Source organism: Melanerpes formicivorus, unplaced genomic scaffold (genome assembly GCF_026170545.1).
Source record: "Melanerpes formicivorus ecotype bairdi unplaced genomic scaffold, bMelFor1.0.p_v2 SCAF_38, whole genome shotgun sequence".
Classification (NCBI taxonomy): domain Eukaryota; kingdom Metazoa; phylum Chordata; class Aves; order Piciformes; family Picidae; genus Melanerpes; species Melanerpes formicivorus.
Genome location: NW_027142390.1, coordinates 978,302 through 997,526, shown reverse-complemented (window position 1 = coordinate 997,526; position 19,225 = coordinate 978,302). Strand labels below are relative to the sequence as shown.

Genomic DNA, 19,225 nt, shown 5'->3' with positions numbered 1-19,225 from the left:
TGCAGCCTCACACCCAAGGAGCTTCTCCTCCTGCTCAGGTGGAGCCTCCTGGGTGCCAGGCTGTGCCCCCTGCCCCTTGTGCTGTCCCTGGGCACCACTCAGCAGAGCCTGGCCCCAGCCTCTTGCCCCCCACAGCTCCTTCAGCTCTTGCTGAGCATTGCTCAGCTCCCCTCTGGGGCTGCTCTGCTGCAGGCTCTCAGCCCCAGGGCTCTCAGCCTCTGCTGCTCCCAGAGCTGCTCCAAGCCCCTCAGCAGCTCTGCAGCCTCCCCTGGACTCTCCCCTTGGAGCCTCACCTGGTGATTTCTAATTGCAGTCACCTAATTAACTGATGAGCCCTGCCCTGGTCAGTGCAGTGCTTGGGCTGGGGGCATCTCCCTGGGAGGAGCAGGCAGGCAACCAGAGCTGCTGAGGGCTGGGAGGCATCTCCCACCCTGGCCCTGGGCTGGGCTCCTCCAGCCCCCAGCTTGCCTTTGGGTCTCTCCCTCTCACTTCTCTCCCTCTTCCTAAGCAAATTTTCCTCCCCAGGTAGATCCTGGGGTGGGGAAACCACTGCAGCCCCTGGGTGCCCTCAGCCCTCTTGGGTGCCCTCAGCTCTCTGGGTGCCCTCAGCCCTCCGGGTGCCCTCAGCTCTCTTGGGTGCCCTCAGCCCTCTGGGTGCCAGGGGAAGGATTTCCTCAGCTCCCTGTGACTAAAGAGCTTCATTGCCCCCTGGGAGCCCTCCCACAGGGAGCTCCCTCCCTTGGAGGCATTTGGCAGGGAGGGGGGAGTGAAATCTGCCCCTTGGAGGCATTTGGCAGGGAGGGGGGCAGTGAAATCTGCCCCTTGGAGGCATTTGGCAAGGAGGGGGGCAGTGAAATCTGCCCCTTGGAGGCATTTGGCAGGGAGGGGGGAGTGAAATCTGCCCCTTGGAGGCATTTGGCAAGGAGGGGGGCAGTGAAATCTGCCCCTTGGAGGCATTTGGCAGGGAGGGGGCAGTGAAATCTGCCCCTTGGAGGCATTTGGCAAGGAGGGGGGCAGTGAAATCTGCCCCTTGGAGGCATTTGGCAAGGAGGGGGGCAGTGAAATCTGCCCCTTGGAGGCATTGGGGGGGGGGGCAGTGAAATCTGCCCCTTGGAGGCATTTGGCTGCAAAGCCAAAGCTGTTTGTGTGCAGCCTGCTGGCTCAGGGAGCGCTGGGAAGCCACCAAGGCCTCTCCCAAGGGTGGCTCTGAGCCCCCTGGAAGGGTAAGCAGAGATTATTGACTCCCACTCTGAGGAGTCCTGCTCCTGGGGGCCTGGCTTTGGGTTGTGCTTGGCTTGGGTCACTAACTCCCCTGAGCCCCTGAGCCCAGAGCTCTTGTGCCTGGCAGCAAACCTCTGAAGTTGCCTTCATGCCTTCAGTTCAAACAGATGAAGCTTAAGCCCAGGCTCAAGGCTGTGCTGCTCAGGGGGCCCAGCTCTGGGTGGTTAGGAATCATGTTCATCCCCCCCTAAAAAGCAGCCTCTGTGATCAGGCAGGCACTGGAGGTGTCCTCCCGGCCCCAGAGCCTCTGAGCACAGCCTGTGCCTGCAGGACAGCCTGCTGCTGCCTGGGGAGGGGAGGGATGGGCACTGCAGGGCAGCAGGAGGCAGAGCAGCAGCACAGGGAGGGCATTCTGCCCCTCTGCTCTGCCCCCACCTGCAGCACTGCCTCCAGCCCTGGGGCCCCCAGCCCAGCAAGGACCTGGGGCTGCTGGGGAGGGCCCAGAGGAGGCCACAGAGATGAGCAGGAGCTGGATAAGCTTCTCTATGGGGGCAGGCTGGGAGAGCTGGGGCTGTGCAGCCTGGAGAGGAGAAGGCTGCAGGGAGAGCTCAGAGCAGCCTCCTGAAGGGCTCCAGGAGAGCTGGGGAGGGACTGGGGACCAGGGCTGGGAGTGTCAGGGGGAGGGACAGTGGCTGTGAGCTGGGAGAGGGGAGACTGGGGCTGGAGAGGAGGAAGGAATCCTTGGCAGTGAGGCTGGGGAGAGCCTGGCACAGGCTGCCCAGGGAGGCTGTGGCTGTCCCCTCCCTGGAGGTGCTCAGGACCAGGCTGGATGAGGCCTGGAGCAGCCTGGGCTGGTGGGAGGGGTCCCTGCCCCTGGCAGGGGCTTGGAGCTGGCTGAGCTTTGGGGTCCCTTCCAGCCCAGCCCATGCTGGGGCCCTCTGCTCTGCAGCACATCGAGGTGGTGCCCAGTGAGGCATGAAGCCAGGCAGGGGTGCTGGAACCCTGGGCTGTGCCTTGGCTCTGCTGGTCACCAGCAGCTGCCCTCTGCTCCCCTGGGCTCTGCCTTCCTGCTGGAGGGTGCAGAGGGCTCCTTGAGGCAACCCAAACCCATCAGTGAGGAGGCTGCTGTTCACTTTGGCCTCTGCAGAGCTTTGGGGCAGACCTGCAGCGATTCCATCACCCTTTGAGCAGAGCCTCATTGATTTTTACCCCAGGAAGCTGTGGAGCACCAGCCCCACAGGTCAGCTGCCTTGGCACAGAGCTCTTCCCTCCCTAAGCCATCTGGAGGCAGCAGATGGTTGTCACATTGTCCCCTTGGGAGTCTTCTTTTAGCTGCCACAGAGGCATCTGGGGCTGAAGCCAGGTGGCCCTCAGAGGTCCCTTCCATCCCACACCAGTCCATGACTCTTCAGGAGCCAGCTGAGGGCTGCCCAGGGCCAAGCCTCTCCTTCCCTGGCTGCTGTGCCAGCAGCACTCTGTCCCTGCTGCCTTCCAGCCCCAGCCCTGTGCTCCTCCATCCAGCTCCTGACTCTGGTTCCCAGCTGGTGCTGAGCCCAGGCTGGGCCTTGCCCAGTGCCTGCCCCCAGCACCAGTGGTGCCAGTGGTGCCCTCCTTGCCCTCAGGGCTGGGCTTGGCTCTTGCTTTGTGTCTCTGTGTCTCCAGCCCCTGGCATTGTTCTTCTCCCCAGCCCAGCTGCTTGAGTTCCTCTCCCAGCCCAGCAGCCTCTCTCCCTTCTTCCCTCTGGGAGTGCAGAGAGGCTCCTGGAGAGCCTCTGGCCCTCAGGGGGTGCCCAGCCCAGCCCTGCCCCTTGGCACTTCTGTGCCCCTAGAGGCTGTTGGTGGCTTGGGGAAGAAACTGAAGCCCCCACAGGGCTCTCCTCAGCCACGCCAGGAGTCCATTCCCAAAGCCTGGCAGCTCCTGGTGCTTCAGAGCTGCCTGTGGGGAGCTCTGCCCTCTCAAGGGCTTCTGCAGCAATGTGGAAGGAGATGAAGGGGAAGGGAATGCTCCAGCCCCAGGCAGGGGCACTGGGGAGGGCCAGGGGGATGAAAGTGCAGGGCTGGGGAGGTTAATCACTGAGTGAGCCCTCCTGAGCTCAGCCTCCATCAGGTCACTCATTGGGGCTGCTGACTGGCTCCTCTCAGGCTGTGGGGCTTGCTCTGAGCTCTCCCTCTTAATCCTCTGCCTCACAGATCTTTCCCAGCCTTTCATCCCTCCCTCCTGGGGGCACAGGAGTTCGGTGGCAAGATGCAGCTGCTGAGATGAAAGGTTCAGGGCTGCTTCCCTTGCACAGCCCTGCCGGGGTGCACAGAGAGGGGGGCAGGGGCTGGGGGTTGAGGGAGGTCTCAGGAGAGTTTTCAGCACTGGGTCTGGGCTGCCCAGCTCCAGAGAGGCAGAGCCCTGCTGGAGAGTCCAGTGCAGAGCTGTGAGGGTGCTGCAGGGGCCTGAACAGCTCTGCTGTGAGGAAGGGCTGAGAGCCCTGGGGCTGAGAGCCTGGAGGGGAGAAGGCAGAGAGGGCTCTGCTCAGTGAATCTCTGAGGGGTGGGGGGCAGGAGGAAGAGGCCAGGCCCTGTTTGGGGGAGCCCAGGGGCAGGACAAGGAACAATGAACACTGAGCTGGAACCCAGGAGCTTCCACCTGAGCAGGAGGAGAAACTGCTGGGGAGAGGCCAGGGGAGGCTGCAAGGATGCTGAGGGACCTGGAGCAGCTCTGGGAGCAGCAGAGGCTGAGAGCCCTGGGGCTGAGAGCCTGCAGCAGAGCAGCCCCAGAGGGCAGCTGAGCAATGCTCAGCAAGAGCTGAAGGAGCTGTGGGGGGCAAGAGGCTGGGGCCAGGCTCTGCTCATGGTGCCCAGGGACAGCACAAGGGGCAGGGGGCACAGACTGGCACCCAGGAGGCTCCACCTGAGCAGGAGGAGAAAGTTGTTTGTTGTGAGGGTGCTGGAGGCCTGGAGCAGGCTGCCCAGAGAGGTTGTGGAGTCTCCTGGTGTGGAGAGCTCCCAACCCCCCCTGGCTGTGCTGCTCTGAGCCCTGCCCTGGGCGCTCTGGCAGCCGGCTGGGAGCCGCTGAGCTCCGGAGGACCTCCCAAGCCCTGCCCTGCTCTGACTCTCGTCCTGCCCTGCCCCTGCAGGCTTTGACACCTACTTCACCTCCCGCACGCTGGAGAACAACCGCAGGAACGTTTGGTTCGCAGAGTACTGGGAGGAGAACTTCAACTGCAAGCTGACCATCAGCGGCTCCAAGAAGGAGGACACCGACCGCAAGTGCACGGGTGAGGGGCCTGCCCCCCGCCCCCCTGCTGCCCGCCCCCTGCCCCCCACCCCCCTGCTGCCGCCCCCCTGCTGCCCCCCTGCTGCCTGCCCCCTCCCCCTGCTGCCCCCCTGCCCCCTCCCCCTGCTGGGCTCTGCTGGGCTCACAGATCTGGCAGGGCTGGAAGGGAGCTCAGGGCTCAGCCAGCTCCAACCCCCTGCCATGGGCAGGGACACCTCACACCACAGCAGGTTGCTCACAGCCACCTCCAGCCTGGCTGCAAACACCTCCAGGCAGGAGGCTTCCACCACCTCCCTGGGCAGCCTGTGCCAGGCTCTCACCACCCTCCTGGGCAACAACTTCTTCCTCACAGCCAGTCTCAATCTCCCCACTTCTAGCTCTGCTCCATCCCCCCCAGTCCTGTCCCTCCCTCACACCCTCACAAGTCCCTCCCCAGCTTTCCTGCAGCCCCCTGCAGATCCTGGAAGGCCACAATGAGGTCTCCCTGGAGCCTTCTCCTCTCCAGCCTGCACAACCCCAACTCCCTCAGGCTGTGCTCACAGCAGAGAAGCTCCAGCCCTCTGCTCCTCCTCCTGGCCCTGCTCTGGACACCTTCCAGCCCCTCCAGAGCCTTCCTGGCACAGAGGCTCCAGAAGTGGCCTTGAGCAGCCTGGGCTGGCTGAGAGGTGCATGGCAGGGAGGTTGGAGCAGAGGATCCCTGAGGTCCCTTCCACCCCAGAGCATTCCATGGTCCTGTGAAGGGCTCTGCTGTGATCTCAGCCCTGGAGCCACCACCTCCAGCTGGCACCCACCTTGCTCTTGCCACCCTTTGCTTCCCCCCTCCCTCCCTGCTGAGCTGCTGGCAGCAGCAGCAGTGGGCTGTGGAATATTGATCAAAGGAGCTGGGTGGGAACCTCCCCTCTTTGATGTCTTCTGCTGCTGGTTGGAGCTGCTGGGTGGGAGTAGGAGTGCTGTGCAGTTCCCCCTGGGGACAGCCTGCTAAATCTGGCACCTGGAGTCTCCCCCAAAGGCTGGGATGTGACTAAAAATCGCTGAGAGATCTCCAGGAGAAGTTCTAAAAGCAGCTCCTCGGCCTCCTTTCTGGCTCTGCCTTCCTCTGCCTTGCTCCCAGCCTCTGCTTCCTGCTGGGGAGGTGGAGATGGTGACAGCCTGCCCTGGGCAGGGAGGGAGCAGGTGGCACCAAGCTGGGTGGCAGTGCTCAGCAGCTGGAGGCTCTGCAGAGGGCTCTGGCCAGCCTGGGTCCCTGGGCCAAGACCAAGGCCATGAGACTCAGCAAGGCCAAGTGCTGGGCTCTGGTGCCAACAAGCCCCAGCAGAAGCACAGGCTTGGGGAGGAGTGCCTGGGGAGCTGCTCAGCAGAGAGGGACCTGGGGGTGGTGTTCGACAGCAGCTGGAGAGGAGCCAGGGGGTGCCAGGGGGGCAAGAAGGGCAGCAGCAGCCTGGGCTGGAGCAGCAGTGGTGTGGGCAGCAGGAGCAGGGCAGGGATGGTGCCCCTGGATGGGCACTGGGGAGGGCACAGCCTGAGTGCTGGGTGCAGGCTTGGACTCCTCACTGCAAGAAGGACACTGAGAGGCTGGGACAGGGCCAGAGAAGGGCAGCAGAGGTGGGGCAGGGGCTGGAGAAGGGCAGCAGAGGTGGGGCAGGGGCTGGAGAAGGGCAGCAGAGCTGGGGAAGGGGCTGGAGAAGGGCAGCAGAGGTGGGGCAGGGCTGGAGAAGGGCAGCAGAGGTGGGGCAGGGCTGGAGAAGGGCAGCAGAGGTGGGGAAGGGGCTGGAGAAGGGCAGCAGAGGTGGGGCAGGGCTGGAGAAGGGCAGCAGAGGTGGGGCAGGGGCTGGAGAAGGGCAGCAGAGCTGGGGCAGGGCTGGAGAAGGGCAGCAGAGCTGGGGCAGGGCTGGAGAAGGGCAGCAGAGCTGGGGCAGGGCTGGGGAAGGGCAGCAGAGCTGGGGCAGGGCTGGAGAAGGGCAGCAGAGCTGGGGAAGGGCTGGAGAAGGGCAGCAGAGGTGGGGAAGGGGCTGGAGAAGGGCAGCAGAGCTGGGGAAGGGCTGGAGAAGGGCAGCAGAGGTGGGGAAGGGGCTGGAGAAGGGCAGCAGAGGTGGGGAAGGGCTGGAGAAGGGCAGCAGAGGTGGGGAAGGGTCTGCAGAGCAGGGCTGGAGAGGAGCAGCTGAGGGGGCTGGGGGTGCTCAGCCTGGAGCAGAGCAGGGCTGGGGAGGAGCAGCTGAGGGGCTGGGGGTGTGCAGCCTGGAGCAGAGGAGGCTGAGGGAGACCTCACTGCTCTCTGCAGCTGCCTGGGAGGAGGCTGCAGCCAGGGGGGGTTGGGCTCTGCTCTGTGGGATCAGGAGACAGAAGGAGAAGAAACAGCCTGGGATGGTGCTGGGGAGGGTGAGGAACAATCTCTGTGCTGCAGGAGGGCTCAGGGCCTGGCAGAGGCTGCCCAGGGAGCTGGTGGAGTCCCCAGGCCTGGGGCTGCTCCCTGTGGCCATGGCTCTGGGGCCAGGGTTGGGTGCCCATGGTGGGGCTGGGCTGGTGTTGGACTGGGGGAGCTCAGAGGCCTTCTCCAACCCAAACCATGATTGCATGACCTGTTGAATGTCCTGCAGAGCCCCTGTGCAGAGGTGGTGAGCTCTGGGTTCTGCTCTGCCAGCTCAGCTCTCAGGGGCAGGGCAGTGGTCAGAGGGGGCTGAGCTGCCCAGGGCAGAGCTCTGCCTGGGGGCTGGCTGCAGGCTGAGAGCTGTGCCCCAGGGGCTGGAGGAGAGCTGAGCTGCTCCATGGGGATGGTGCAGCCCTGCCACGCAGGGAGCTGGCTCTGGGGGCTGCTAGCCTGGTGAAGCTGCTGCTCATTAGTGCAGGAGAGAGGCAGAGAGCTGTTAGCTGGGCAGCCACAGGCAAGTGCAGTCTTGCCTCTTGGAATCATTTGTTCTCACAGCCACTGACTTATTCCTTCCCTCTGCTGTCAGTCAGCTCCTTCCAGCTCCTCCAGCCCTCTTTCTGATCAAACTTCTCATCAAGGATGGTCTGGGATGAATTTTCCCCTCTGGTATCCTCCAACCAAGTCTTTGCTGTGGAGGGCTCCAAAAGATGTCACAGGCTCACAGAGTGGTTGGGTTGTGAGGGAGCTCAAAGCTCAGCCAGCTCCAAGCCCCTGCCACGGGCAGGGACACCTCCCCCAGCCCAGGCTGCTCATCCAGCCTGGCCCTGAGCACCCTCAGGGAGGAGGCAACCACAGCCTCCCTGGGCAGCCTGTGCCAGGCTCTGCCCAGCCTCAGCCTCCATGAGCAGCCTGTGCCAGGCTCTGCCCAGCCTCAGCCTCCCTGGGCAGCCTGTGCCAGGCTCTGCCCAGCCACAGCCTCCCTGGGCAGCCTGTGCCAGGCTCTGCCCAGCCTCACTCTCCAGAATTTCTTCCTCCTCTCCTCTCCTCTCTCCCAGCTGAAATCCTTTCCCTCCCTGCCTCTCGCTCCCAGCCCCTTGCAGGTCCCTGAGGGCTGGTTCCACGCTGCTCCTGGCAGCAGCCAGGCCTGCAGGTGCTGCAGGGAGGTGCCCAGGGCTGCTGTGTGGTCAGGAGGCTGCTGCAGGTGCAGCCAGGGGGATGTCCTGTTGCCACCCCTGGAAAACTGACAGCTCGGTGGTGCTGCTGCTGCTGCTCCATGGCTGCAGCTCAGAGCTCTTCACAAGCAGTAATTGCCTTGGGGGAAGGGCTGGGGAGGTAGGGAAGCAGGATCACACCTCCTGCAGCTGGACAGATTGAATCATGCTGCTGTGACTCAGGCAAGGTGCCAGAAGGAGCTGGTGGACAGCTTGGGGGGGGGAGAATCAAAGCCCTGTGGTTGTCAGCCTGCTCTGCCTTGCTCCGAGCTCCTGAAGTGCTGTTTGGTTTGCTGCCTGGTTGCAGAGACCCCCAGAGACCTGTGCAGAGGGTGGCTCAGGTTGGAAGGAGCTCAGAGCTCATCCACTCCAACCTGCCCATGGCAGGGGCAGGGACATCTCTCAGCTGGATTTGGTTGCACAAAGCCTCATCCAGCCTGGCCCTGGACCCCCCCAGGCAGGAGGCAGCCACAGCCTCCCTGGGCAGCCTGGGCCAGAGGCTCAGCTCCCTCCTGCTGGAGAGCTTCTTCCTCAGCTTCACTCTGGCCCTGCTCTGCCTCAGCTCCAAACCCTTCCCCCTGGGCCTGGCTCAGACCCCCTCAGGAGCAGTCTCTCTGCAGCCTCCCTGCAGGATCCCTTCAGCTCCTGGCAGCAGCTCTGAGGTGCCCCTGGAGCCTTTCCCTCTGCAGGCTGCACAGCCCCAGCTCCCTCAGCCTGTGCTCAGGGCAGAGCTGCTCCAGCCCTGGCAGCATCCTTGTGGCCTCCTCCCCAGCAGCTCTGTGTCCTTCCTCTGCTGGGGACCCCAGAGTGGAGGCAGGGTTGAGGTGGGGTCTGAGCAGGGCAGCCATAAAAGCAAGAAGGGGAGACTGAGATTGGAGAGGAGGAAGAATTTCTTGGCAGTGAGGCTGGGGAGATTCTGCCCAGGGAGGCTGTGGCTGCCTCCTGCCTGGAGGTGCTCAGGACCAGGCTGGATGAGGCCCTGAGCAGCCTGGGCTGGAGGGTCCCTGCCCGTGGCAGGGGGCTGGAGCTGGGGGAGCTCTGAGCTCCCTCCCAACCCAACCCAGTGCAGGCTTCTGTGAACCTCCAAGGCAGAGGAACTGGCCTGGAATTGTGCCAGGGGAGGCTTGGGATGGAGAGGAGGAACAACCTCTGTGCTGCAGGAGGGGTCAGGGGCTGGCAGAGGCTGCCCAGGGGGGTGGTGGAGTCCCCATGGCTGGAGCTGCTCCAGAGCCCTGCAGCCATGGCCCTTGGGGCCGTGGTTTGGTGTCCAGGGTGGGGTTGGGCTGCTGGCTGGGCCGGATGCCCCCGGGGGGGTCTCTCCCAGCCCTAAGGACTGTGTGAGCCTTCGGCCCCCGGCAGCGCTGCTCCTCACGGCCCCTCCCCGGCCGCGTCCCCCTGCAGGGCAGGAGCGGATCGGGAAGGACTCTCCCTACGAGCAGGAGGGGAAGGTGCAGTTCGTGATCGATGCTGTGTACGCCATGGCCCACGCCCTGCACCACATGAACAAAGACCTCTGCGCCGACTACCCCGGGGTCTGCCCCGAGATGGAGCACGCAGGCGGCAAGAAGCTGCTCAAGTACATCCGCGGCGTCAACTTCAACGGTGAGCAGGGGGCTGCGGGGCAGGGGGCTGCGGGGCAGGGGGCTGCGGGGCAGGGCTGGGCAGGGGGCTGCGGGGGGCTGCGGGGCAGGGGGCTGCGGGGCAGGGGGCAAGAAGCTGCTCAAGTACATCCGCGGCGTCAACTTCAACGGTGAGCGGGCAGGGGGCTGCGGGGGGCTGCGGGGCAGGGGGCAAGGCTGGGGAGGGGGCTGGGGGACAAGGCTGGGCAAGGGGCTGCAGGGCAGGGCTGGGGAGGGAGCTGCAGCACAAACCCTGTGAGGAGAGCATGAAGGAGCTGGGGATGTTCAGCCTGGAGGAGAGGGGTAGGATAGGATAGGATAGGATAGGATAGGATAGGATAGGATAGGATAGGATAGGATAGGGTAGGGTAGGGTAGGGTAGGATTGGATTAACCAGGCTGGCAAAGCCCTCAGAGATCACCCAGCCCAACCTCTCCCCCAGCACCATCTGATCAACTCAACCCTGGCACCAAGGGCCTCATCCAGGCTCCTCCTAAACACCTCCAGGCATGGGGACTCCACCACCCCCCTGGGCAGCACATCCCCAGGGCCAATCTCTCTTGCTGGGAAGAATTTCTTCCTCACCTCCAGCCTGAACCTCCCCTGGCACAGCTTGAGACTGTGTCCTCTTGTCCTGGTGCTGGTTGGAGGCTCAGGGGAGACCTTCTTGCTCCCTACAACTCCCTGAAGGGAGGTTGGAGCCAGGTGGGGGTTGGTCTCCTGGGCTCCCAGCAGGAGGACACAGAGACATCCCCAGGCAGAGCAGGATGAAGCCCTCTGGATGCTGCTCTGCTGAGACCCCCCAAGCCATCCCATGCTCCCATGACACGTTGGGAGCTGAAGAGGAGCTGCACTGTCACAGCCTCTGAGTGAGCCAGAAGGGGCAGCCCAGAGGCTGAGAGTCTCTGCAGTGCTTGCTGGGGCTGAGCCAATCAATCAATCAATCAATCATTAATAGAAAGGAACTAAATCCTGAGCCACCAAAAGCCCCCAGGGGCAGAGCCCTCCTGCAGAGCCATGAGAAGATCAGAGAGTCCAGCAGCAGGATCAGCTCTGCAGATCCTCCTCCACCCCTGAGGTTCCCATCCCCTGCTTGCTCTGACTTCCATCAGAGCACCAAGCAATCCCAGCTGCCAGTGGAGGCCAAAGTGCTGCAGCAATGCACAGCAGGGCTGGCAGGGCCCTGGCAGCCAGCTGGTGCCAAGGAGACAAAGCCAACGGCAGCAGAGAGCCCACAGAGGGCTTACAGAAGGCTTGAACCTCCCCAGCAGGTCCTCAGCCAGGAGCTCCACTGCTCCAGCTGCCAGGCCAGGGACACTTGGGCTTGACTTAGGACCTGAGGTTCTCAGGGCTTTGAGCTTCAGCAGAGGTTCTGCTTCCCCACACAGCTCAGGCCTCTCTCTGGCTCTTGCCTGGGGAGTTGCAAGGCACAGAAAGCAGCCTGGGCCAGGGGGGTGGTTGAGGTCCTGTCCCTAGAGACTTGCTGTGGCCCTGGGCAGCCTGCTCTGGCTGGAGCTGTGCCTGCAGGGGCTTGGACAAGATGCCCTTGGAGGCTCCCTTCCAGCCTGCTGCACTCTCTGAGTCTTTACTACACTCTTTACTAGACGCTGGCACAGGCTGCCCAGCCTGGAGGTGCTCAGGGCCAGGCTGGATGAGGCCTGGAGCAGCCTGTGCTGGTGGGAGGGGTCCCTGCCCATAGCTGGGCATAGCTTTGAATTGTCCTCTTGCTTTTGCCACCTGTGGCAAGCCCGAGCTTGACTAAGGAGTCTGAGCCTCTGGGGAGTGTCAGGAGCTCAATCCCATCCCCATGGGGGCTGCCTGTCCCAGGGAGCCCAGGAACCACAGCCACTTCCCCTCCCTCCCTGGCTGTGTCCTGGCTCCATCAGCCTGCAGTGACAATTAACCCTGCCTGGTGCTCAGGGGGAGCCAGGGAGGGGAGATTGCAGTGGAAGATTTTCTGCTCCAGCCTCTGATCTCAGAGGGCTGGGGCTAGGCAGGGAGCAATTCAGCAGAGCAGGAGCAGAGACTATGCTAATTCCCTCCCTCACATCTGCTCTCCCCCTTCCTTATCACTCACTGGGATTGAGTCAAGAACGGGAAGCGTGGAGAAAGCCTCCTCTTAAAGTTCAGTGCTGCAAGAGGGAGAGGTTTGCAGTGCTCTAGGGAGGGAGGTGGGGGGTGGGAAAAGGGCAGGAGGAGGAAGCTCTGAATAGAGAGATGCTGGAGTGCTGTCATCATCCTCAGCCTTGGCACAGCGTCACTCTGCCCTGCTGCAACCTGCCTCAGTGTGTCTGGAAGCAAATGGCATGCTTGAATCAGGCTGCAGCTGGGGGCCCTGAGGGGCTGCAGCCCTGCTTCGGGCTCTCAGCTGAGGGAAGGCTCCACGCTGGCGTGGAAGGGCCTGAGCAGGGCCCCAGGGGACTCCCCAGCCCTGGAGCTGTGCAAGCAAGGTGTGGGCATGGCACTGGGACACCTCCCAGTGGCTGTGGTGGGCTGGGGTTGATGGCTGGACTGGGCCTTAGAGGGCTGTTCCCAGCCAAACAGCTCTGTGATCCCAGTGCCAGGGGAAGTGGGGTGCAGATCTTGCTGGCAGAGCTGGGCTGGGGGCCTGGAATCCCCTGTGCCATCAGCCCCAGGCTGGCAGCCAGCCTGGCTCAGCACCAGGCTCAGGGGCAGGTCTGGGAGGGAGGCTTCTGGCCTTGCTGCTTGCCCTGCACTTCCTCACCAGCATCCAGCACCTTGGCAGGGGTGACTGAAGAGGGGAGCAGCCCTTGGTGCTGGCAGCAGGCTTTGTGCAGTGGTGCCCAGGGGCAGGGCAGGGGGCAGGGGGCACACCCTGGGGCAGCAGCCTGCCTCATGAGGAGGAGCTGCTGCAGTGTAAGAGTGAAGCAGCCCTGGAGCAGGCTGCCCAGGGAGGTTCTGGAGAGGTTCCAGGAGCACCTGGACCTGTCCCTGTGTCACCTTCAGGAGGTGACCCTCCCTTGGCGGGGGCTGGGACTGGCTGCTCTCCAGAGGTCCCTTCCAGCCCCTGCCCCTCTCTGACTCTGTGGATGCTGAGCCTGTTGCTGGCTGAGCTACCTCCCAGCCTGTGTCAATGTCTTGGAGCCTAAATAAAGGAGGAGAGAAGGCACAGTGCTCCTGGAGCCTGGGCTGTTCTTTTCCACCCCAACTGCATGCTGAGGGTGGGAAGAAGAACACACTGTGGAGGAGGAAGCTATTTCTGGCTGCTAGACCTGGGCTGACTTCTGCCAGCAGGATCTCTCCAGAGCAGATGGAACATTTTCTGGGCAGGGGGGGAGAAAAAAACAACCACCACCTCCTCTCTGGGCTCCATTCAGAGGAGTGCTGCTCACTAAAGAGCTCCCTGAGGAAAGGGAGGTGGGCAGGAGGCTGGGAGGGCAGGAGGAAGAGCCTGCTGCTGTGCCATGCTTGGCACAGAGCTGGAGTGAGGTAAGGCTGGCAGAGCTTGGCTTTATTTTTAGCCAGGAGGTTTGGGAGGTGGTAATTGGTGTCTGGGAGAAGGTGTGAGGAGGATCACAGAGCCGTGGAGCACCGGGCTGGAGGGGGCCTCGTCTGCTCCAACCCTTCGAGGCGATAAAGAGAGCTGCTCCAGGCCCCTCTGCATCTTGCTGGCCTCCTGCTGGCCTCCCCCCAGCCCTTCCCTGTCCCTCTTGAGCTGTGGAGGCCAGAGGCAGGGCTCCGAGTGGGGGCAGGGCAGAGGGGGCAGGGCAGAGGGGGCAGGGCAGAGGGGGCAGGGCAGAGGGGGCAGGGCAGAGGGGGCTGCCGCTGCTGTGCCCCCAAGCATCCTCCGGGGGCGGCTGGGAGGAGCTGCGCCGGGCCGGGGGCATTGCTGGGTGTGGTTTGCTCCCCCCCAGGCAGTGCTGGCACCCCAGTGATGTTCAACAGGAACGGGGACGCCCCGGGGCGCTACGACATCTTCCAGTTCCACAGCACCAACACCAGCAGCCCGGGCTACCGCCTCGTCGGGCAGTGGACGGACGACCTGCAGCTCAACGTGAGTCTGCCCCGCCCCCGGCTGCCCCGCCCCCGGCTGCCCCGCCCCCGGCTGCCCCGCCCCCGGCTGCCCCGCCCCCCGGGGCTTGCCTTCCCCGCTTACAGCCACCAACCGCTCTGCTCCCCCCTGCCCTGCAGGGGCTGGCAGCTTGCCCTGGGTGCTCTCTCCTCACAGTCTCGCCAAGGTTCATCAAGCCCAACCTGTCACCCAACACCTCATGACCAGACCATGGCTCCAAGTGCCACATCCAGTCCCCTCTTGAACACCTCCAGGGATGGTGACTCCACCCCTCCCTGGGCAGCACATTCCAATGATGAACAACTCTCTCAGTGAAGAACTTTCTCCTCACCTCCAGCCTGAACCTCCCCTGGCGCAGCTTGAGACTGTGGCCTCTTGTTCTGGTGCTGGGTGCCTGGGAGAAGAGACCAACCCCCACCTGGCTACAACCTCCCTGCAGGGAGTTGCAGAGAGCAAGAAGGTCTCCCCTGAGCCTCCTCTTCTCCAGGCTAAGCAACCCCAGCTCCCTCAGCCTCTCCTCCCAGGGCTGTGCTCCAGACCCCTCCCCAGCTTTGTTGCCCTTCTCTGGACACCCTCAAGTCTCTCAATGTCCTTCTTAACCTGAGGAGCCCAGAACAGGACACAGGACTCAAGGTGTGGCTGCTGCTCCTGCCCCCTGCCCAGCTCCTGCCCCCTGCCCAGCTCCTGCTGTGCCCCCACGGCCAGCCCAGAGCTGCTGCCTCTGCTCAGCCTCTGCTCAGCCTCTGCTCAGCCTCTGCTCAGCCTCTGCTTCCCTGCCACTGCAGGCTCCAAAGGTTGCAGCAGCTGGCCACAGAATCAACATTCAGGCTGGAACCAGGACCACCAAGTCCAACCCAGAGCCCTCCTCCACAAGGCTCACCCCTAAACCATATCCCCAAGCACCACATCCACACCACCCTGAAACACAGCCAGGCTTGGTGGCTGCCTGGGCAGCACATCCCAGCCCCTGACCTCTCTTGCTGGCAAAATGGTTTAGCTGATGTCCAGGAAGGGTCCCTGGGGGTCCCTTCCAGCCTGGCATTCCCTGATCCCTTTGCTGTGTCCTGCTGCCTCTTCCCTGCTGTGCCACAGCTGCTGGAGCTGATGGAGCCAGCGGGTGGTGGAGCAAATGTGATGACTTTGGGTGGCTGAAGTCCTTCCCTGCCAGCTTGGCAAAGGCAGCAGTGGAGTGGTGTGGTCTGGAGCCACCAGTGGTGTGGAGTGGTGTGGTGAGGAGCCCCCAGGCTTTCCTCTGCAGGAGCTTTTCAGCTTCTCTGGGCTCAGAAGTTGGCTTGGTTGGGTTTTGGTTGGTTGATTTTGAGTGAGTCACTTGCAGGCAGGTAGCAGAGAGCTCCAAGTGAGCCAGGTGGCCTCTTGGTCGTGCTGCCTGAAGGAAAACAAGCAGCCCAGAGCAGGGGATCAAAGACCTCCAGGGTGCTTTGATGCTTCCCAGCTGAAGCAGCACCCCCAGGAGGGGTGGCAGGGAGGGCTGGAGGCTGCTGTGCCAGCTCTGGCCGTGTGAGGCTGGTGTGTGGCAGCTCTCTGGGGGTCTGGGCTCAAGGCTTCCTGCTTGGCTTTGTTCAAGTTGAGCTGCTGGGGTCTGACCTCTGCTGGGGCACAGCCTCTGCTGCTTCACCTCACAGCAGCTGCTGAGTGTGGGCAGCCCAGGGGCAGTGCCATGGTGGCTTGGGCACGGTGCCCTGCTGGTGGGGTGAAGGGGCAGGGTCCTCACTGCACTGCTGCTGTCCCCCAGAGGAGCCAGGCCTCATCTTCTGCTGTTTCACTGCAGGTTGTGCTGTTGAAGGACAGGCTGCTGGTGCCAGAGAGCAGGCAGGGCTTCAGAGGGGGAGTCCAGGCTGCTCTTTGCACAGGAGCCCTGTCCCAGCCAGCAGCCAGGCAAGCTGTACCTGGCTCCTCTAATTAGGCAGGGTTTGATCACTTTACCTCTGACAGGAGAAGCATCAGGAGGTGGCAAAGGGTGAGGAGCAGCAAGAGGATTTCCAGGCTGCAGTGGTGGCTTCTGAGGCCAGCCACAGGCACTCCTAGGAGCTCTGCCAAGTGGTGCAACCATCCTGCTCCTGGCCCCATCAGCACAGAGAGCTTTGGAAGGGGCTGGGTGCTGTGTGGTGAGAGCAGCTCCTGGGGCTGGAGGCAGGCACTGCCCCTCTGAAGACCACAGCTCGCTGTGGCCAGGCACAGAGCAGGGAGAGATGCAGCCAGGCCCCCTCGGGAGGGAGAGCCATCAGCTGCCTGAAGGCTGAGGGGCAAGAAGGTGCCAGGCTCTGCTTAGTGGTGCCCTGAGATAGGCCAAGGGGCAGTGGGCACAAACTGGAACCCAGGAGGCTGCACCTCAAGGTGAGGAGGAACTCCTCTGGTGTGAGATTCTGGCTCCTTCTGCTCCCAAGCTGGAGCTCTGCCCAGCAGTGCTGCTGAGCCCTGGGCCCTTGCTGCTCCTCCATGCACTCCTGGGTTGCTCTCTGGACTCTTCCTCCCTTCCTGCTGCAGAGCAGCCCCAGAGGGGAGCTGAGCAATGCTCAGCAAGAGCTGAAGGAGCTGTGGGGGGCAAGAGGCTGGGGCCAGGCTCTGCTCATGGTGCCATGGGACAGCACAAGGGGCAGGGGGCACAGACTGGCACCCAGGAGGTTCCATCTGAGCAGGAGGAGAAAGTTGTTTGTTGTGAGGGTGCTGGAGGCCTGGAGCAGGCTGCCCAGAGAGGTTGTGGAGTCTCCTCTGGAGAGCTCCCAACCCCCTCTGGGCACTGTGCTGCTGGGCAGGGTGCTGTGGGAGCCCTGCTGGGGGAGCCCTGCTGTGGGTGCCCTGTTCTGGGTGCCCTACTGGGGGAGCCCTGCTCTGGCCCTATCCTTTCAAGCAGCTCAGGATGGGGCTTTAGAAGGGTTTGGTTCTGTGTGAATCACAACATGTGAGGTGGGGGCTGCAGCAGGGAGCTGCAGCTGTGTGCCCCCAACCCCTGCCAGGAGTGAGAAGAGAACACAAAGCTGTAGTCAGTCAGGGGGGTGGGGGGGACCCCAAGCCCCATTGATGAATGACTTTTGCCTTCCCCTGGGTGTCAGGAGCAGGGGTTGGCAGTAAGCAGCTTTGCAACCAGGCAAAAAACCCCAAAGCTGTGGATTAAGCATTTTCCTCTCCACCTTGGTGCTGTTCTCAGAGTGTCCTTGGGTTTGATGTGGAACAAACAGCCTTTGGGGCTCATTAAGGCTCTGATTAGAAGAGCTCAGCCTCAGCTTGCTCCTGGGGAGCTCAGAGCAGGTAAGAGTGGCAGAAAGTGATGACAGCCATGGAAAGAAAAGGGGGGAGGGGGAAATACCCCAAAGGAAGGTGGGGCAGAAACAAGAGAAGAGGAGAGGAGGCTTAGGGGTGAGGTAGGAGCTGCTGCTGCTGCTTCAGGAGGTGACCACAAAGGAGCTGCAGAGTGGGGACCAGAGGAGAGCTTGGGGTTGAAACTGAGGTGAAAATCGATGGCTTTGAGTCCAAAGGGAGGCAGAGGGCAGGTGGCTGTCTGTGCCCAAACTCCTCTGCTCTGGGGGGCAACAGCTGGTGCCAGGGGAAGCTGTGCCCAGGCCACAGAACCCAGCATGGTGAAGGCTGGGAGGGAGCTCTGGAGCTCACCCAGCCCAAGCCCCCTGCCCCAGCAGGGCTCCCCCAGCACCCTGCCCAGCAGCACAGTGCCCAGGGGGGGTTGGGAGCTCTCCACACCAGGAGACTCCACAACCTCTCTGGGCAGCCTGGGACAGGCCTCACAACAAAGGAGTTTGACCTCATGGAACCTCCTGGGCTCCAGTCTGTGCCCCTTGCCCCTTGTGCTGTCCCTGGGCACCACTGAGCAGAGCCTGGCCCCAGCCTCTTGCCCCCCACAGCTCCTTCAGCTCTTGCTGAGCATTGCTCAGCTGCCCTCTGGGGCTGCTCTGCTGCAGGCTCTCAGCCCCAGGGCTCTCAGCCTCTGCTGCTCCCAGAGCTGCTCCAGACCCTCAGCAGCTCTGCAGCCTCCCCTGGACTCTCTCCAGCAGTTCTCTGTCCCTCTGGACCTGGGCAGCCCAGAGCTGGCCCCAGGACTCCAGGTGTGACCTCCACACTTGTGAGACTCCACAGCCTCTCTGGGCAGCCTGCTGCAGGGCTCTGTCACCCTTAGGTCACAGAAGTTCCTCCTGGTGGTTAGAAGGAACTTTAGTGTCCACAGATGCTCCTCAAGCACTTGGCACAGAGGGACCCTGCCCAGGCCAGGCCTGCCCAGGAGCTGTCACAGCAGCCCTGAGGAGAAGGAGAAATCAGAGCAGCCCTTGGGGGAGGCTGCTCCTGGGGGTGTCTGAGTCAGCAGGGCAAGGGTCTGGCCTCGTGGCAGTGCTGTCAGCAGCTCCTGGCAGCCTTTCTGCTTTGTGCTGACAGTGAAAAATGGGAAAGTTCTGGCTGGGAGTCTTGAGGAGCTGTGAGGTTCCATCACCTCCAGCCAGGCAGCGGTGATGTGCCTGCCCTGGGTGTGCCTGGGGCAGGACACTGTCCCTGCAGCTGCTGCTGCTCCACTGGGGCAGTGCCAGCGAGGGCAGCAGCAGGAGGAGCTGGAACAGAGAGAACAAACCCTGCAGAAGGATGTTGGACTTCTGTCTGTGAAGGAGAAGGACTGCAGGTAATTAACAGAGCAGAGCAGGAGAAGCTGGGAGGTTTTGCTGGTGTTTGAAGTGTCCCAAGGCACCTGAAAGCCCTCCTAGCACACAGCAAACTCCCTGGGCTGCAGCTCCAGCCTGCTGGTGAGGAGCTCCTGTGCAGCAGCACTGGGAGCAGGGGGAACAGAGCTGTGAGGAGGCAGCAGTGAGACCTGGAGCCCTCTTCTCCCTCCCTGCACTCAGCCCTGGTGTGGCCACACCTCAAATGCTGGCTTCAGTTTGGGGCTCTGCAGGATGAGAGAGACCTTGAGGGGCTGGAGAGTGTCCAGAGGAGGGCAATGAAGCTGGGGAGGAGCAGCTGGGGGAGCTGGGGGTGCTCAGCATGGAGAAGAGGAGGCTGAGGGAGACCTCCTCACTGCCTGGAAGGAGGTTGGAGCCAACTGGGGGTGAGTTCCTTCTCCCTGGTAACAAGGGATGGGAGATGACCTCAGGCTGCAGCAGGGGAGGTGTGGGTTGGACAGCAGAAGAGACTTCCTGACTGGAGCAAGTGTGAGGCAGAGGCTTTGTGCAGCCCAGGCCTTGGCAGGAGCTCTGCCCTGAGCTTCTCCCTGCTAGGAGCAGCCCCTGGCTGTGCCAAGCTGCCCTGAGCTTCAGCAAGGAGCTCCCTGAGCAGAGCCTGAGCTGGGCAGTGCCAGCCCCTGAGCAGAGCCTGAGCTGGGCAGTGGCAGCCCTGGGCAGAGCCTGAGCTGGGCAGTGGCAGCCCTGGGCAGAGCCTGAGCTGGGCAGTGCCAGCCCTGAGCAGAGCCTGAGCTGGGCAGTGCCAGCCCCTGAGCAGAGCCTGAGCTGGGCAGTGCCAGCCCTGAGCAGAGCCTGAGCTGGGCAGTGGCAGCCCTGGG

The 19,225-nt window shown here is 63.1% G+C and overlaps 1 protein-coding gene across 2 annotated transcripts in view; it reads left to right on the top strand.

Annotated features, from left to right (window-relative positions):
* The window catches only part of GRM7 (glutamate metabotropic receptor 7), a 186,656-nt gene that overhangs the window by 119,631 nt on the left and 47,800 nt on the right, over positions 1-19,225 (top strand). For both annotated transcript variants that reach the window (XM_068157754.1, XM_068157753.1), the window contains exons 5-7: positions 4,346-4,486; positions 9,463-9,663; positions 13,556-13,695. In XM_068157754.1, the coding sequence (XP_068013855.1) occupies positions 4,346-4,486; positions 9,463-9,663; positions 13,556-13,695 (482 nt within the window). The remainder of the gene's footprint in view (positions 1-4,345; positions 4,487-9,462; positions 9,664-13,555; positions 13,696-19,225) is intronic.